This window comes from Parus major, chromosome 15 (genome assembly GCF_001522545.3).
Source record: "Parus major isolate Abel chromosome 15, Parus_major1.1, whole genome shotgun sequence".
Taxonomy (NCBI): Eukaryota; Metazoa; Chordata; class Aves; order Passeriformes; family Paridae; genus Parus; species Parus major.
Window position 1 is genome coordinate 10,522,685 of NC_031784.1, and position 16,824 is coordinate 10,539,508.

At 48.2% G+C, this 16,824-nt stretch overlaps 2 protein-coding genes across 2 annotated transcripts in view; both read left to right on the forward strand.

Annotated features, from left to right (window-relative positions):
* The window catches only part of UNC119B (unc-119 lipid binding chaperone B), a 6,781-nt gene extending 366 nt beyond the window's left edge, over positions 1-6,415 (forward strand). Inside the window, exons 2-5 of the mRNA XM_033518236.1 lie at positions 352-494; positions 1,023-1,134; positions 1,338-1,510; positions 2,374-6,415. Coding sequence (XP_033374127.1) covers positions 352-494; positions 1,023-1,134; positions 1,338-1,510; positions 2,374-2,486 — 541 coding nt within the window. The 3' untranslated portion in view covers positions 2,487-6,415. The remainder of the gene's footprint in view (positions 1-351; positions 495-1,022; positions 1,135-1,337; positions 1,511-2,373) is intronic.
* Positions 6,416-6,465: 50 nt separating this feature from the next.
* Positions 6,466-13,931, forward strand: ACADS (acyl-CoA dehydrogenase short chain). The gene is made up of 10 exons (XM_015643604.3): positions 6,466-6,574; positions 6,879-7,039; positions 8,495-8,644; positions 8,809-8,920; positions 9,293-9,444; positions 9,701-9,871; positions 11,080-11,217; positions 11,466-11,561; positions 11,893-11,949; positions 12,590-13,931. The coding sequence occupies exons 1-10, from the start codon at positions 6,514-6,516 to the stop codon at positions 12,740-12,742; spliced, it is 1,251 nt and encodes a 416-aa protein (XP_015499090.1). The 5' UTR covers positions 6,466-6,513; the 3' UTR covers positions 12,743-13,931.
* The last annotated feature ends 2,893 nt before the right edge of the window (positions 13,932-16,824 follow it).

A 16,824-nucleotide genomic window follows, 5' to 3' on the forward strand; every position in this document is an offset into this window, starting at 1 on the left:
GTCGCGGCGGCTCGGGTGCGCTGGCCCCGGCGGCTCGGGGAGCGCCCGCCGACAGCTCCCGTACAACTTCCAGAAAGTTTGGGTGCTTTTGTGCTGTTTGAAGGTTTTGATTTGTTAGAGGCTTTTTAGTTTTTTTGTTTTTCCTCTGGGTTGCTGATCTCTGCTTTTCTGTCCCAATCGCATCCCTTTCTTGCTCTGCTACCTGGCACCTACCATGCCTTTGTTTATCACATCCTTAGTTTTGTCTTGCTTTCATGAAGCTTCTGCAAAACAACAAGCAGTACATATCTTATCGGGCTAGGGCTAACCGAAAAGGAAATAATTTGGTAAGTGGTCACGGGTGTTTTGAAATGTTACTGTATTTTTTCTCTCTCTTCTAGATTATTTATGCAAACCCGAGGACAACATTTACAACATTGACTTCACCAGGTTTAAGATCCGGGATCTTGAAACTGGAACAGTTCTATTTGAAATTGCCAAGCCATCTGCTTCAGGTACAGCACACGAACATTGCAGGAAGGATAGAGAGACTCGGAGCTGTGAGGTTGCAATGGGATGGGAGAATAGGATGACCCATGCAAACTGAGCAGAAGGGTCTTTGGGCATATGTCCTGATGACTAAATTCCTTTCCTTTAAGCATTCGACTGAGTTTATCTCTGCTGAGAAACTTGTGATAAAAATGTGATTATTCTTGGATGGAAGAGAACTATTGACTGGCAAACTTCCTTCTTGGGCTGGTTATAATAGAGATTAGTTCATGTGCATTGGCAGTTGTGAGGGGGGATATCTTTTGAGTTTCAGGGAGGGGTGGCTCCAGTTCTGGAGCCACCAAGGTTGGGCCAACTGTCATGGCAAATCTTTCCTATTTTACTTTGTACCAGTATAAGTCTCAGACCAATTATTAAATGTGTTTACATTCAGTACCTAAGCAGTAGGCAACTTGTCCCGGTACACCCACCAGCCACTATCATCTCATGTGTACACCATGAGCAGAGTAACTCCAGGTTGCTGTGTTTTCTAGAGCACGATGAGGAGGATGAAGATGACAGCAGTGAACTGGATGCAAGTGCAGGTCGCTTTGTTCGGTACCAGTTCACCCCAGCATTTCTCCGTCTTCGGACTGTTGGTGCAACGTGAGTATGAGTTCATGGAAAGAAGGGAGAATGGGATGGTTACAAAGTGTCACTTGACAGTTTATAACAAAACTGGCTTGAAGACTCTAGAGAGCCTATCTTAGACTACAGATATCAAACCTCTGTAGAGAACTCTTGTGTAGCCTCATGCCTAAGGCTCTGTTCTTCCCAATAGCTGTTTTTTTCCTGATTCTTCCATGCAGAGTGGAATTCACAGTGGGAGAAAAGCCAGTGTCAAACTTCCGAATGATTGAGAGACATTACTTCCGAGATCGCTTGCTGAAGAACTTTGATTTTGATTTTGGCTTCTGCATCCCCAGTAGCAGGAACACGTGTGAACACATTTATGAATTCCCTCAGCTCTCAGAAGACCTTAGTAAGTACCTCCTTCACCACACTGAGTGGTGTTTTGCTTATGTGTGCATCTGCTCATTCTCTCCCTCTTCCTGTGAAAAAAGTTGTGACTGAGATTGAGGGGACAGGAACAGATAGAGGTTCCCAGTTTAGCAGTGTGTAATCTTGTCTGAATTAGAGATTTGTGCTGCAGTCTCCTCCTTTGAAAATGAAAGCCTGAGACAACCTGTGCTAAGTCACAGGCTGCAAGAACTTATCAGAGTCACAGGGCTGACATGCCTGATGCCTCATAGTGTAGCCCAGAAGAAAACAAAACACTGAAGAAAGGCTCTTTTTATAGCCACCCATCTGTTATCTGCACTTGCTTGTTAGGGCTAGAACCTCCCGCTTTGGAACAGAACTGGCTCTTCCCTGAGGTCTGTTTTTAAGCCTGCTAAGATCTCTGCAAATACAGATTGCGCAGGGTATGTTTGACCTCAGGGGGTGGATAGAGCAGAGGCACAGGGGCCCTTCTGGGGCTGCCTGGATGTGGGGAAGGTTTTGGATTTTCATCCTGCCTGTGTCCATGTGGGGAGTGCCACAAACGAGCTCCTTCTGCTTACAGACAGAGCTGCTCAGCTCCACTCATGGCTCTGGCAGTTTCTAAGGTTATTTTGAGTGAGGTTACTTGATTCCCCCTCTGTTTCATTTTGACAGCACTTGTTCTGTGAGTAGGAAGAAAGGAAAGGGCAGGCTTCAGCCTTTGAAGTGTGCTCAGCAAAGCAGTTCGCTTCTCTTCCTTGGGTAGGGCAGAGCATCAGCCTGGTAAATCCAGTGGAGTGGCAGAGTCCTTTTTATCCTGACTGTGGCTGGCTGTTGAATGTAATGGAGCTTTCTCTTTCACAGTCCGTCTGATGGTTGAGAACCCGTACGAGACACGCTCGGACAGCTTTTACTTTGTGGACAACAAGTTGATTATGCACAACAAAGCCGACTATGCTTATAATGGAGGACAGTAATCATTCTGTCTGCTGGATGCTGTGATGCCCTTAACCATTCCAGATGTGCAGGAGCGGACTGGAGTTGTTGTCTTGTGCAACAAGGCTTCTTGCCAAACTTTATCTCCATGCATGAGGCTGAGAACATGAAGCAAAGATGATGGCTTCTGAAAGGAAATCTCCCTGCAACGCCTCTCTATCTGACACTCAGTGTATCCTGCCTCTCCTTCTCTGTTCCTGGCTATCTTCTGATAACCTTGGTTAGGTCAGTGGTCTGAGGCACTCTTAGACAATTCTTGCTCTTAGTCTTTCTAGGTAGGTTGCACCTCTTGTTGTTCTGATGTTTCACCTCTTGGGTGAATATCCTTTTTCAACTGTTCAGGTTGTTTGTGTTAAGCTATTTTTTAGCAGGAAAATCTTAACCCCTTCAAGTAGCCAGTGATGCTTGAAGAGCAGATCTTTGGTTCAGTTGGATAGATCATCTCTTCAGTGGCAGTGGTGTTGTTTGTGGCATAGCTGACATTGATTTTTAGGGTGCATCCCAACATTCTCCAGTGGGAAACAGACTAATTCAGCTTCTAAGCAGTGCAGGAATATTCCATCTGCCTCTGGGAGCCTGAGCCACCCCTAAGAACATTTAATCTCTGTTTTGCCAGAGATTTCACTAGAAATATGAGATAGGGGGAGGAAGGGGCTGTCCATCTGATAGCAATTCTGTTTGAGCTTTTGTGAGCAAACTGCTGAATTTTGGAGCTCGGGGTCAACCTTAGAGCAGAAGTTAATCTCACTATATTTACCATTTCTCCTTCTTCCCTTTGTAGGAATTTTGGCCCTTGGTACAGAATGTATTGCTTTTTAGGTGGACAGCACATTGTCAGCTTTGCTGGGGTGGAGGTGTCACTCTAGTGGGGCTTGGAGGAATGTGGAAAATCACTTGAAAAATGAGTAGGAAGCAGAGCTTCCTAGGCTTCAGTCTTGTAAACCTGACCTGTCTGTCAGAGTTGCTGTGAGCATCACCAGTTCATTTTCTTTGTTGCAGTGGAGATATTAGTAGCTAAAAGCTTCCTGGGTCAGATCACTCAGTTTTGTGGAGTGGGATCCTTGGAAAGGGAGAACGTACATGGTTCTCTTTTTAATTGTTCCCATCACTGCTCTGCCTGCTCAGCTGTTTATTTACAGTTTAGGAAGTCGTGCTGCTGAGGTTGATACCACAGCTGTGTTTGGGATCTGGCAATGTGAGATAGCATCATGCAGTGGGAAGAGGAGGACTTGTGTCTTGCCAGTAGCTATGTTGGGGCCCACCTCCCAATTGTGCAAAAATCTCAGCTATTAAAACCCTTTTTTGCCAGTTTTGATGTCTTTTGAGACTGGTACTTTTCCTGTCCCCATGCTGGGCTGGGCAGTTGTGTCTCTTGTTAGAGGAGTTAGATTGTGTCTAGACTGGAGACTTTCCTAACACTAGTTCCATTTGTTCTTGAAACAGTTAAAACCTAACTCTTTGATGGTTACCTGTTGTGTTAAGAGGGATTCAGTGTAGTTCCTGTTTTAGCAGGATTGAATGGGGTGGACAATCAGAGCCTAGAGCCTGTTAATGCATAGACAGAATTAGGAAACCACTGCCTTTACTTCCAGATTAGTGAAAGCAACTTTGGCATGGAACATCAGCTGGCATCAGAGTAAGCAGTGAGAGTGTGTGGGGTAGCAGCCATGAAAGAATCTCCAGCTCTTAGGAAGATATTTAATTATGATTAACCACAACAAATGACCTGTTCTGGGTGGAGCATTAATCATGAGCAACCACAACAAATGTCTTGGGAATGTGGAGGGGCAAGGTCTGCCTGATGAGAAGACGAAGAACAATTCTACCATCATCAATCCCCCCTCCAGCATCTCCACAGGCACTAATGCAATCTTGTTCAGGATCTTCAGGATTCGTTAAAGCTGCTGTTGAGGTGGAGCTCGAGTGAACACCTTCAGCAGCTCTCATGCTGTGCCTCTGAGGTGGGAAGCATTTACTTTGCTCTAAGTTAATCACAAGGCAGAACTGCCTGGAAGCGTGCTTTTCATCCTGAAGTGCTCAGAAATAGCATCAGAAGAGCCTACTAGTTATTCCCCGGCAAATTTTAGCATACGGAGCTAAATTTTACACGTAGTATAAATCCAGGTGCCTTTAAACATTACTTTTATCACACTTTCTACATGAAGCAACCTCTCTGTTTCCTTAGGAAAAACGATTCCCTCCCGTTTCCCTCGTCCCTGTGAAGGCTCCTCCAAGGCTCGTGGCCAGCGCGGGCGGACGCGGGGCGCGAGCGCCACCTAGCGGCTGCTGGCCCGCCTCGGGTCCCGGCAGGAAAAGGGAATTCCTGTCCTGGCCCATCAGCAGAGACGAGGAAACGGCACTCAGGCGGTTGCTTTCACACTGGTGAATGTGTCAGCTATTCTGCAATAAAAGGGAGAACTGGAGGAAAATCGGGAGACTCGCAGGCAGCAATAGCACCCAGTGGTTTTTAGCTGAGTTTGTTTGCTTTGCCAAATCAGGAGGTCTTTGCCCTAAAAGCATGCTGCAGGAAAAAGGAAGTCCCTACACAAGGGCAACCCAGCACTGAAAAAGTTGATTGTAATCCAGAGAGTCAGGGATTTCCAAACTCCTGTCCATTCTTTAGCGGTTTCCTTAGGATTCCTTTTCTCTTAGGTTCTTTCTATAAAGCCTCTTTTCTTTGTGGCAGGGATGATGTCTTTGGTAAACATGGTTTAGCAGACCAGTTTCCTTCTGAAGTATGTGCTCTGGTGTTTTAATGATGGGTCAAAGCTACTCATGCCGGTGAGCTTGGAAGAAATTCCACTGGGATCACATCCTTGACAGCTGGATGGTCAGTCCTAGCCTGGTGCTGCAGGCGTAGGAGATGCTTTCAGTGTCAGCTGGAGTTTGAGCAAGGGAAAAAGTAACAAAGACTACTTCTCTCAGGTTGTGTGCTGAGTTGGAAAAAGAAAAAGGTTGGGACCATACTGAGTTCTGCTCAAAACTTCAAAAAGAAAGGGACCAAACCCACAAACTCATAGTATGTTTTTTCCAGTATTTGTCCTCATAGTACCAGGACCTCTTTTTCTTATTTTTGAGGCAAGGACTTTGGATCCATGCCAGCAAACTTCTTGGAGAACTATTTTCATATCTTGAGTGTGGAATACATACTGCACCTTGCGAAGGAAGGTAATTTCTTGTTGTATGGACTGGGTACTTCTGTCCTTGTCCTCTCTTTTCGGTAGGAAATGTCTTCCTTTGTGTGTCTACTTGAGGATTTTCAATGTTTCTTGTTGCAGAGAAGCAGCAGCCTCTTCTGGTGCTTGGGGATGCTTATTCCATTATCTGAGGGTTCAGAAATAATAAAACAAGTGTTTAGTAGTCAGAAATGAAGGAGGAAGGTGGTGGTGAAGCATTAAGGTCCAAATGTAGCAACTCTACTTTTCAGCTCTGTGTTTCATCACATCATCTTGAGCTGTTTCCCAGTCTTGTACCCTGCTGTCCTGTGACACGGAGCTACTTTGGAACTACTTTGTGCTACCCCAGAGCCTGGCTCGCTGTCGCGTGTGACCCTCGGACATAAATGCTGCCATCTCTTGTCCTTGCCGAGGACAAGGCTGAGTGATGGCAGCCTGGTGGAGTCAGCACCTGTTCCTTTGCAGCAGGAGGAAAATGAACACCAGCAAACGCCGTGTCCGCCTGCCTGGATCCCAGCGCTGTTACAGGACTCGTATTTGTATCTCTCACAGTGTGGCCTTGGGGCTGCTGGCCCGTGGACTCCTCTGTGCTGTCCCCTTCGGACCCTGCTCCCGTGGCCGTGGCAGCGCCGCGGGGCTGTCCTGGTGGCCGGGGTGTCCCCGCGGTGCCGCTGTATTTGTACCCCCGTGATTTTGTCACCAGCAGTCGGAATAAAGGACCTTCCTTTCTTTTCCTTTCCTTTCCTTTGCTCCCCTGCGGGGCGGGGCGGGGCCGGGCCGCTAGGGGGCGGGGCGCACGCGCCGGGGGCCCCGCGCTCCCTCAGGCGGCGCGATGGCCATGGCGGCGATGGTGGCGGTCGTGTCCCGCTGCGCCGGCGGCGGAGCCTCCCGGGGTAAGGGCGGCGGGAGCGGCTCCGCTCTGCTGCGGCTGCTCGGGGGAGCTGCGAGGCACGAGGGAGGGGCGGGAGGGGGCCGCGGCCTGCGCGGGAGGTGGCGTCCCGGTGCCCTTCAGGGCCTGCCTGAGGCGAGTCCCCTCAGGCGAGGGAGTGGCGCCGCCCTTCAGCTGGGCCGGGGCCGCGGAGCCGCAGGGAAGTGTCCTGGGGTGGGGGGAACCCTCAGAGCCCCTCACGGGCTGGCGCCCACCCCTGGCCCGGTGTGAGGGGCGGCGGCAGCGCTGAGTGCCCTCCCCGCTTGCAGCGCTGGCCCTGCGGTGCCGCCGGCTGCACACCGTGTACCAGAGCGCCGAGCTGCCCGAGACACACCAGATGCTGCGGGAGACGGTCCGGGACTTCGCGGAGAAGGAGCTGATGCCGCTTGCAGCGCAGCTGGACAAGGAGCACCGCTTCCCGGCCGAGCAGGTGGGTGTGAGGGGTGGGATGGCACAGGCAGAGACCCCCTTTCTGCTGCTCTGGGGCACGACCCCTTGGGCCAAGGCAAAATGTACATCCAGCTCCGGTTTAGCAGGAAATTGATATTTAGGCCAACTTGTTGCTCTGAATGTGGACGTTGTAATTCCCACAGGGGATTTTGAGCTTTTCACCTTTACTTGTGTTTCTCTGTATCTGGCTTTAGTACCACTGAGTTTTTAGTTCTCTTACAGACTTGCCTGTAGGCTATAATAAAAACTATAAAATTGATGTATAAGATTAATTAAATACTTCTACAGACTGCACATAATGGTTTATGGTGAGCAAGCATAGATGATGTGACTGCATTTTAGATGGAAAGAAGTGATCAGGAGGTACATGCTGCTCATCCTCTGAGGCTGTGAATAAATTGAAATTCCCACCAAAACAGTGATTCCTCTTGTAGAAAGACACACCAGTGTCTGTGTTAAGCAATGAAATACAAAGCTCCAGCAAAATAAATCCTGCAAACCCTGTTGGAGACATGAAAGTTTTGTCACAGTGCTCTTTCTAGTAAGGTATAAGGATGGTAGCCAGTAAAGTCACATTTACCCTAAGGAAGAAAATAACCTTACTGTTCTCATCTGAGAATTTAACATTTGATTCTGAATCTTTTGACTTGAATGTGTAGGGGAAATTTTAAGATGCAAACAAGTGTTTAATAAGATGAAGCAACATACATAGAATCAGTGGCTGTCTTGTTCGTCTTCTGGATTTAATGTAGAGGATTGGTGTTTTGGGTGCCCACATAGGAGGGAAATTATGTGCCTAAAAATTCTCCCTGGTTCCTCTAAAAGTAAGGAGAGGTTTATGGTTGCAAAGCAAGGGGTCTAGCTGGGGAACTTGGGGTAGATTGATTGCAATGTAACTAACAAAAAAAATTCTCTGGGAAGCAAGGTCTAGCTTTATTGGGAATAAAAAAAAAAAAAATCACCTTGCACCACTGTTTTCTGAAGCCATTCATTCTGTAAAATTCTTCTCTTGTGCGGTCCTAGGCTGAAGCTCAGCAGACTCAAAGGTAAAGTTCTGATGATTTTTATCAGCTAGATTTCCCATTTCTACTGACAGGAGACGTGCAAGGTTAGAGCTTGCTAGGTGGGAGGCTGAGGAAATGCTGGTGGAGTTCTGTCTCTCTATTTCACCTTCAGAAGGCTCCCCCCTTCCCAGTACTGAAGACAGCTCTTTAAACAAGCGAGAGTCTAAACAACAGTGACTGTGTACAGCTTCTGCTGAAGTCACTGGGATCCGGGGACACTTATCAGTTTGTTCAGATTCCCATTTCACCAGGAACTGTGTGCATCTTTTCCTCTGGGAGTAGCCCTCTCATGACGTGTCTTGCTCTCCATGTGTCTGTCTGTATTTGCTGGTATTTGCAGAGGATGTGACCTGTCCATTCCCTGTGTGCAGGTGAAGAAGATGGGAGGCTTGGGGCTGCTGGCTATGGACGTGCCAGAGAAGTACAAAGGAGCAGGCCTTGACTACCTGGCCTACTCCATCGCCGTGGAGGAGATCAGCAGGGGCTGCGCATCCACCGGCGTCATCGTCAGCGTCAATAACGTGAGTGTGAGGGGCAGGCGTGAAGTGAGGTTGGCATTGCAGAGGGGTGTTTGGGAGAAGGAGATCTGTTCCTGTGGTGGGTTCTGGCATGTTGGAGAGCACATTAGGGAGTTACTTGGTTGGTTGTACCTTCAAGAGGCACTAACAACACTAAATTCTTAAAGTCCCTGTATTTAGGGCCAATACTCAAGTTTGGCTCTGAAGAGCAGAAGCACCAGTGGATCGCTCCCTTCACCAGTGGAGAGAAAATTGGATGTTTTGCTCTCAGTGAACCAGGTGATGTGACTGTTACCATCCCTGTTGCAAAGAACGTGGTGTAGCATCTTTCCTTGGCCAGGTTTAGGATGGACTTTAGGTCTTTGAAACTGGCACAGTTTGTAAAAGGGTGGTTTATAGCAGTTCTGCGTGAGTCAAGTCTGAGTACCCAAGGTATGAACTGCCATCCTATGGTCCTTGCTGAAAATACTCATTCCGTGTGTGAGCAGAGCTCTGGGCATGTCTTGCAGACATGGGCCTTTCCCTGTCCTGTGCAGGGGGGACAGTGGTGACACTTCCACAGTTCAAGAAGTGCCGTGAGCTGATGGGGTGCAGGTGGGGAGTGAGTTTGCCCCCAGTGTCTCACCTGAGGTTTGCTGCTGCTTTGCTCAGGAAATGGCAGTGACGCGGGTGCAGCCTCCACCGTGGCACGCCTGGATGGGGACGAGTGGGTTCTGAACGGCACCAAGGCCTGGATCACCAATGCCTGGGACGCCTCAGCCACCGTGGTGTTCGCTACTACAGATAAATCCCTGAAGCACAAGGTGTGCTACTTTGTATCAGTCAGGAAAAAGGGGTGGGAGTGAAGGAGTTGTGGAGAACTTTGCCATGGCTGGCACTCTTTTTAGAGCTGTGCAGGCATTGAGCAGAGGAGGGGCTGATGTGTGCTGGTTTTGTTCTGTCTCAGCTCTCCCCTCCCTCCTCTCCTGGTTACCTGGACATGTGGCTTTTATGTTAAATGGAGGGAGCCTGTTGACAGCCAAAAAGACACCATTCCTAAGAGTTTGTGTCTTGTGGCAGGGTATTAGTGCATTCCTGGTTCCCATGCCAACACCTGGGCTGTCACTGGGGAAGAAAGAAGACAAACTGGGAATCCGAGCCTCTTCCACTGCCAACCTGATATTTGAGGACTGCCGGATACCCAAGGCCAACCTCCTGGGGCAGCCAGGAATGGGCTTCAAAATCGCCATGGTAAGAGAGGGATGGGGTGCAGCTGTGGGTGTGTACAGCCATAGCTCCCAAGTTTACTGTTAGGTAAACCATTTCCAGAGGCAGTCACTTCAGTGAGGACTGCTTGCATAAGCTGTTCTGTGTTGTGTTAAGCTGTTGACCCTTTGTGCCAATATAAGAGGAATCATTCCCAGAGCCTGATGAATGTTTAATTTACACAGATCTTTGACAGCACTTCTATTGTGGCAGTTCTCAGCTGGAGCAATGCTGATGCCACTGTGGTGCTGTGTCAACAGGGGCAGTATATTTTAATTTTTCTTCCTTCCCAATGCTCTGTTCCTCTAGTTGTACCCATAGATAAAGGGAAAACATGGCATTTCCCTATGTGAATATTGTGACAGAGGAAAGTTGTCCTGGAGGCACATGACAACTTCTGGAGAGTCTCTCAAGGTGAATGACTGATGATTATGACATGCATGTGACTTCTGAGGAGGAGCAGGGCAGCTGGGGGAACAGCTTTGTTTTCTGCAGTGAAGCCCAGTTTGAGAGTTTGAGAGTGGTCATTGCTCTCTCTGGAGGGGCAAAACACCCTTTGTAGGCCTTACATTTTGGGCTGAGCTCCCTGGGGCAGAGCCCATTCCATTATGTCCAGAACTAAAAGTGCTTGGTGACCAACAGGTTCTTTTAAAGACCTTCAGCCTAGGGTTGAGAAGATGAAGCCTTTTCTCCCTGTGCTGCAGTTTCTTGCTGTGCACAGAGGGGCAGAGTAGGTGTTTGAGCTACGTCAGGTAACTGACTGGGTTCACTAATCAGCTTGAAAAACGCTTTCACATGTGTCCTAACGATGAGGGTAAAAAAGGAAAACTGACCAGATTTTCAAAGCAGAATCAGCTGCAGTGAGTTGGGCCTGCCTGAAGAGTTCTTTCCAGCCCCTTCCAGAGCAGATCCTTGTTGTGCTGTTTCCCTTATTTTGCACCCTCTCTTTTTCTCCCAGCTAATAAGTAATCCCTCTCCTTTCTCATTCTATCGCTGAACTGTTGCCTTCTCTCTGCAGTGGCATTGCCTGTTACAGCTCTCTATCCCTGCATAACTGGGAACATTCTGTATCAAGGAGGTCTCTGACCAGAGGATTTTAAGGCTACAGAAGCTGTCCAGCAACACCAGAAATGTGTGTCTACTGTTCTTGATCAAGAATGACTTGACTTCCATATATTTAATGTCTTTCTCAGCAAACTCTGGATGGAGGAAGGATTGGTATTGCCTCACAGGCACTTGGAATAGCACAGGCAGCTCTTGACTGTGCTGTGGATTACGCTGAGAAGAGAATGGCCTTTGGGTCACCCATCACAAAGCTCCAGGCAGTGCAGGTACAAGCTGGGCACATGGGGCAGTTTCACAGGGTGCTGGGGCTGGTGGAAAGTCCCTGTGTGCTCTTGGGTGTGGCATCAGACACACAGTGCACTTTGTACTGTCTGGGGTAAACAGGCTGATAATTCTGTTTCAAATGCTATTAAAACTGATTTTTGGGAGAGAGGCTTCTTTTCCTTAGGTGGCCCCAGGGGTGGGAGAATTCAGGGCAGAGGCCCTGGACCAAAGGCAGTGTTTGTTGTTGCAGTTCAAGCTGGCAGACATGGCTGTGGCCTTGGAGGGTGCGCGCCTGCTGACCTGGAGAGCCGCTATGCTGAAGGACAATGGAAAGCCCTTCACTAAGGTATTTCCAGCCCTTTTGTCAAGCAGCCACAGCACAGGGCACAGGCTCAAGGCCAGGGAACCCCTCTCCATAGAGCACTGCTGTGCTCAGAGCCTGCCCAGCCAGTGCTGCTGGCTGTAACCCCCCGCAGGCCCTGGGCCTGCTGCCCACCCTGCGGCAGCCCCGAGTCCAGCACTGGTTGTAGCCAAGGGGAGAGGGGTTGCTGCTCTTGGCTGGCACCATCTTCAGGCCTCTCTGCACAGCTGCTCTGTGAGTGTTCAAGCTCCTTGTGCAGGTGAGGGGTTCCTCTTTGTGACAGCTGCACCCTCAGTGATGTTTTCCTTCCCCAAAGGAAGCGGCAATGGCCAAACTGGCTGCCTCAGAAGCTGCAACATCCATCGCTCATCAGGTAACTGTCAATTGTCAACTCTGACATACATCATGTGGGTGGGGACTTTGGATGTCTCACAAGTGCTTTGGGAAGGTGGGATAGCATTTACTAATTTATATTTGAAACACACCAGCCAAGGAAGCAACCAACCCTATGTCTGAAACTGATTAGCACAACCATCTTCACAGGCTGTGGGGAAGTAGGAGGGCAGGGATTTATAACTGGCCTGTGACAGGTGTATTATTAGAGTGGCCTGTGCCAGCTGCGCTCCAGGGCTGTGGCAGTTTTGAGAAAGAGCAACAATGTGGGAGAAAGCTTAGGGCCACCAGTCTTCACCACTGTATCTGGATGAGAACCTCTGTTCCTCAGCTTAGTGTCCCCTATCTTTGGTAAAAGCATCTTAGAATCTGGATCACTAACAGATACCTCTGAAGCAGTAATTTCCCATCTGGAATATCCATATTGCTCTTATCCAGATCAATCCTGTGTATTCCTATGATCACAAATGAGCTGCAGCCATCCCCATGTGTCCCACCCTCCCCATTATGCTTGCAGTGGGCTCACTTCCTCTTAAAATGGCTGTGTGTGTGCATGTGCATTCTGTAGAAAACAGATTACTTGACCCCACTTTCTTTCTAAGCTGCTGCCTTTGTTTCAGGCTATCCAGATCCTGGGTGGGATGGGCTACGTGACAGAGATGCCAGCGGAACGGCACTACCGTGACGCTCGGATCACCGAGATCTACGAGGGGACCAGTGAGATCCAGAGACTGGTGATCGCAGGCCAGCTGCTGAAGGCCTACCGAGGCTGAGGAAGCTGCCTGGAGCAGCACACTGCCGCAAGTGCCTTGTAATGGTGCACAGTGGTGGAGTCTGAGCCTCTTGCATGAGGCTGTTGAGGCTGTGGATGGAGGTTTTCCTCACCAATGAATAACTATGACCCTCTAGTTAAAATGTGCTGATTCTTCTTTGGACAAAGTATGGCACACGGAGGCTGGACTGAGGTTTGTAAGTGGTGGCTGTGAGCGCAGGAAGGAGGAGGCAACCTGTGCTTGGGGCTTTTCCTAAAGTGGACTGTTGGAATGGCTTGATAGTGGCAAAATGACAGCACTTGCCAGCCACTGCCTATTTTGCTAAATTTGTCACTACAGCGCACGGGACAACCAGTGCCAGAGGTAGTGTGAGCCATGATCCCTGTGCCATGCTTCAGGCTGCTGGGCACGTGCCTCTGCAGATCAGACTTCACTGGAGTTCAGGTGTGGGGTGCAGCTGTGTGGGAGCTCCTGACAGGACAGCCTGGGCTGAGGTAATCCCTGCAGCAGGGCCCTTCTCACTTCCAGCAGGAGAGCAGCCAGACAGGAGGACATGCAGGGACAACCCACAGAGAGGGCTCTGAGCACAGACTGTGGTTTCTGTCTGCGTAGATGTGAAAACACAGATTGGAAAGAATCCCTTGATCTGGGCTAGCAGAGCCCAGCACCTGCTCACTCAGCTGCCCTGGGATGCAGGGATAGAAGCAAAGGACATCAAACCTGAAATGCCTAGGACTACTTGGTAAAAAAACCCAAAACACCAGAAAACCCCCTCTGCTCCAAAATCTGTTTCTGCAATATCAACAAGAAAGGAAACACATGATAGGGCAGTAACAGCTTTTAATCTCTACATGTTTTGGGCAATGAGGAAATGTCACCCAAACCTCACCAGGAAGCTTTAGCAGTAGCACATCCTCAGTGATCACTGATAAGACATTAACTTTAGAAGTGTCAACAGCCAAAGGAAAAGCTCTAAACTCAGGAGAAGAGGGAGAGGATTAAGACTAGAGCCTGTATGGTCCAGTCTGCCTCCTTGTCCAAACAAGTTCACTAGAGGGAAATGGTTATTTTCCTGTGGTGCCTTTTATTTAAACTTGTGTGCAGAGAAGACTAACAGGATTCTGTTAGAGAATGAGAGAGCAGAGAAGCAGAGAGCAGAGAAGACAAATAAAACCTGATTTTAAAGGACCACCACTCCCTCACCTTTTTTTTTAATGCAGATTTGAATGAATTGAATTTCTTCCAGTCACAAGACACAGGAGCAGAAACCAGCAGGGCCTGCATGCACCAGTGAGACCAGTTCTCAGTGATGTCAGTCATCCCTGTGCAGGGTGCTGGAGTGCAACAGCGTGTTGGGGCAAGGGCCTCAAGTGCTCAGTTTCTCCTTGTTGTTCTCCCATGCGTAATGACTGACAGAACTCGCCAGGCAGTGCATTCAACAGGAGCATTCCCACTGGAAAACCATTCCAATGATTGGGAATGTGTTGTAAATTATGGAGGGCTTCTATGATGGTACCTGATGCTGTGGGATTCTATTTTACACTAACTTCTCCTTGCAGCCACTCGGGTAGAACAGGAGCTGCAGGGATGTGAGGACTTGAGCAGTGCAGAGTTCCTGTTATGCTGTGCTCCAGCTGAATCCCCACTGAGCCAGCACAGTCAGTCACACTTCTGCCAGCCCATTTTCCCTCTTGTTCAGGTGCTTCTCTTAGATCTGCTGTGCTGTCAGTGCTTGCTGACTGCCCCTTTTCACCTTCAGCCTCCCTCATAACCAGCTCTAATTTGCTGCAGCTTCTCTCCAGAGCAGAATGAAACCGTCCCTGTTACCCTCTGGTGGCTGGGACCACCTCAGCTGACAGAGGAGAGAGAATCTACAACCTCGAGGTAGGGGGACAAAAAAAAGGTTACAAAACCTTTCAAACAAAAGCTTTCTGAAAGTTTTCCCTGCTGCCACAGGTTCAGAAAGAGCTCGGTGCCCTGTGACACTGCACTGTTTTGGGGGTAAAAGCATTGGTTAGATGAGCTCCCAGAGCAAAGCAATGGCTTTTCTCAGAGCAAGATACTTCAAGCTTACTCCTCACTGCTGCTGGCCGAGAGAATTTTGTTTGATGAGTGTGTGTCTGTTCCTCAGGGCTGCTGCAGAGGAACTGCTGAAAAGGCAAAACACAAACGAGTTTTGCAGCATTTAATCAGAAGCTCTTACCAAGCCACCCTCAGCACAAACCCAGGTGGGGCAGGGCCAGGCTCTCCCTGGAGAAAAGGGTCGGTTCACATGTGAACCTTCTGTCAATTGACAAACTCGGCCAACATTGCAAAGTTGGGGCACAGAGATGGGAAAATCAGGTTATACATAAATTAGAAACAAGTGGGGAAGGAGATAAGTCTCTTTTCAAGAACAAAATCTACACTTCTCAAGGACGTTGTGGTTCTTGCCCCACAATGCTCTGAGAGTACATGAAACTAGTTATGAGGCATGAAGCAGGTGGAGCCTGGACTAGAATCCTTTCTTAGAAAACACAGTTACAGTAACTAGGAGTTACTTCCTGCCCCACCTTAGACCTGATAGCTTTTATTATCATGTAGTTCAGACTCTTCCTGAGCTGTTCTGAAAAAAAGGACAAATTTATTCTGATTTTACATTAGATCTTTGTTTTGCCTAAGTTGAGAGCCCTCAACACAGATCTGGCAACAGCCGCACACCCCGGTTATGTTGGGAATTTGGAAAAGATGGAAAATGCTATATCTGAAAGACATCCTGAAGTAAAAAACCAAAGTGCCTGGAAGAATAATAGAATGAAGACATGGAATAGCGCTAAGAAAATGTGACAGTACTATAACTAGAATGAAAAAACCAATTGCAAATTCAAATTTTGGAACTCATCCTGTTTGCAAGGTGAAGTGTGACATACAAACAGCACCAATTCTGAGCTGACTGTTCTCAGTTTGCAGCAGAGAACCAGACCTGTCAGCAGATTTGTACACTACAGTTCTGGTCTGTATCCTGACAACTGTGCTGTAAGCAGGCCCATGTCTATCACTTTTTTGCCAGCATTTTACCTCTTGCGAGAAGGTTTATGTTAGTAAATTACTAAAATAGTTATTTTTGACAACTTTCCATAGGAAGGGGCAGGTGGTTGGGCAATCTCACTGCAGAACTTTGTGTCTAGTTTATTAAGGAGTTCAATAAAGACATCAGCAACTGTACCAGACCCAATGAAGACAGGAACCCAGGTCCTGCAGAGTCTCCCAAAATCCAGAGGACCCAAACAGCCGGTACAGCTTGATCCTCAAGTAGAGGAGACAAATCAGATTGGAAAGACAAGGACCAAAAGTCCATCTGCAGGGAGGCCCCACAGCTGAGCAGCCAGGTAGGATCCATTTCTAATCCCTCTGAACGATTTGAAGAGGGAGAGCTGTGGGACAAAGCTTTGCAGCTTTAAAGCTCTGGGAAAGGACAGTTTAACTTCAGTAAACCTCTACAAAGCATCAAAATCCTTTTCCAGCTGGCTGAAGGGGCACAAACCCCTCCCAGTGCAGTGAATGCTCACCTGGGTGAGGCCCCAGCACAATATGAGGGCACAAAGGGAGGCAGGACAGCTTAACAAGGAAGGCCAGGCTTTTTTGAGAAAGCTAAACCAATTCTCATTAAGTATTTATCAATTAGCACTTCTAGAACTTTCTCCAAAATGCTTCTCTAAGTGTAAAAATTGTTCATTAGGATGTTTAACAGGCATGGCCTAAAAATGCTGCTGCAAAACAGAGGAAGACCTTGTATTTTAATTCCAGATGAATTCCAGAGAAATAATTCCAAAGGAGGGAACTGCTGAGCTGTGCGCAGTTGTCAGAGAGGTGCAAAGGCTGGGCAGATAAAGCTGTAGTGGATCTCAAGTTGTTATTCCACTGCTTGGAACTTCTCAGCAAAAAAGCCACCAAAAAAGTCTTTTTTATTTGAATACCCACCTCAGTATTTTTATTCACCTTACCTTTGAGGTATAGCTCAAAACTGATGTCTTTTTACTGTCCCAAGCAAGTCTGGGACCTAACACCTGGCATGGACAGAAAAAGCAAATTCTCAATGAAGA

Coding starts and splice junctions, on each gene's coding strand:
- ACADS (XM_015643604.3), top strand. CDS start 6,514: ATGGCCATGGCGGCGATGGTGGCGGTCGTGTCCCGCTGCGCCGGCGGC. Junction 9,445..9,700: donor ATAAATCCCTGAAGCACAAG/GTGTGCTACTTT, acceptor GTCTTGTGGCAG/GGTATTAGTGCATTCCTGGT. Junction 9,872..11,079: donor TGGGCTTCAAAATCGCCATG/GTAAGAGAGGGA, acceptor TGTCTTTCTCAG/CAAACTCTGGATGGAGGAAG.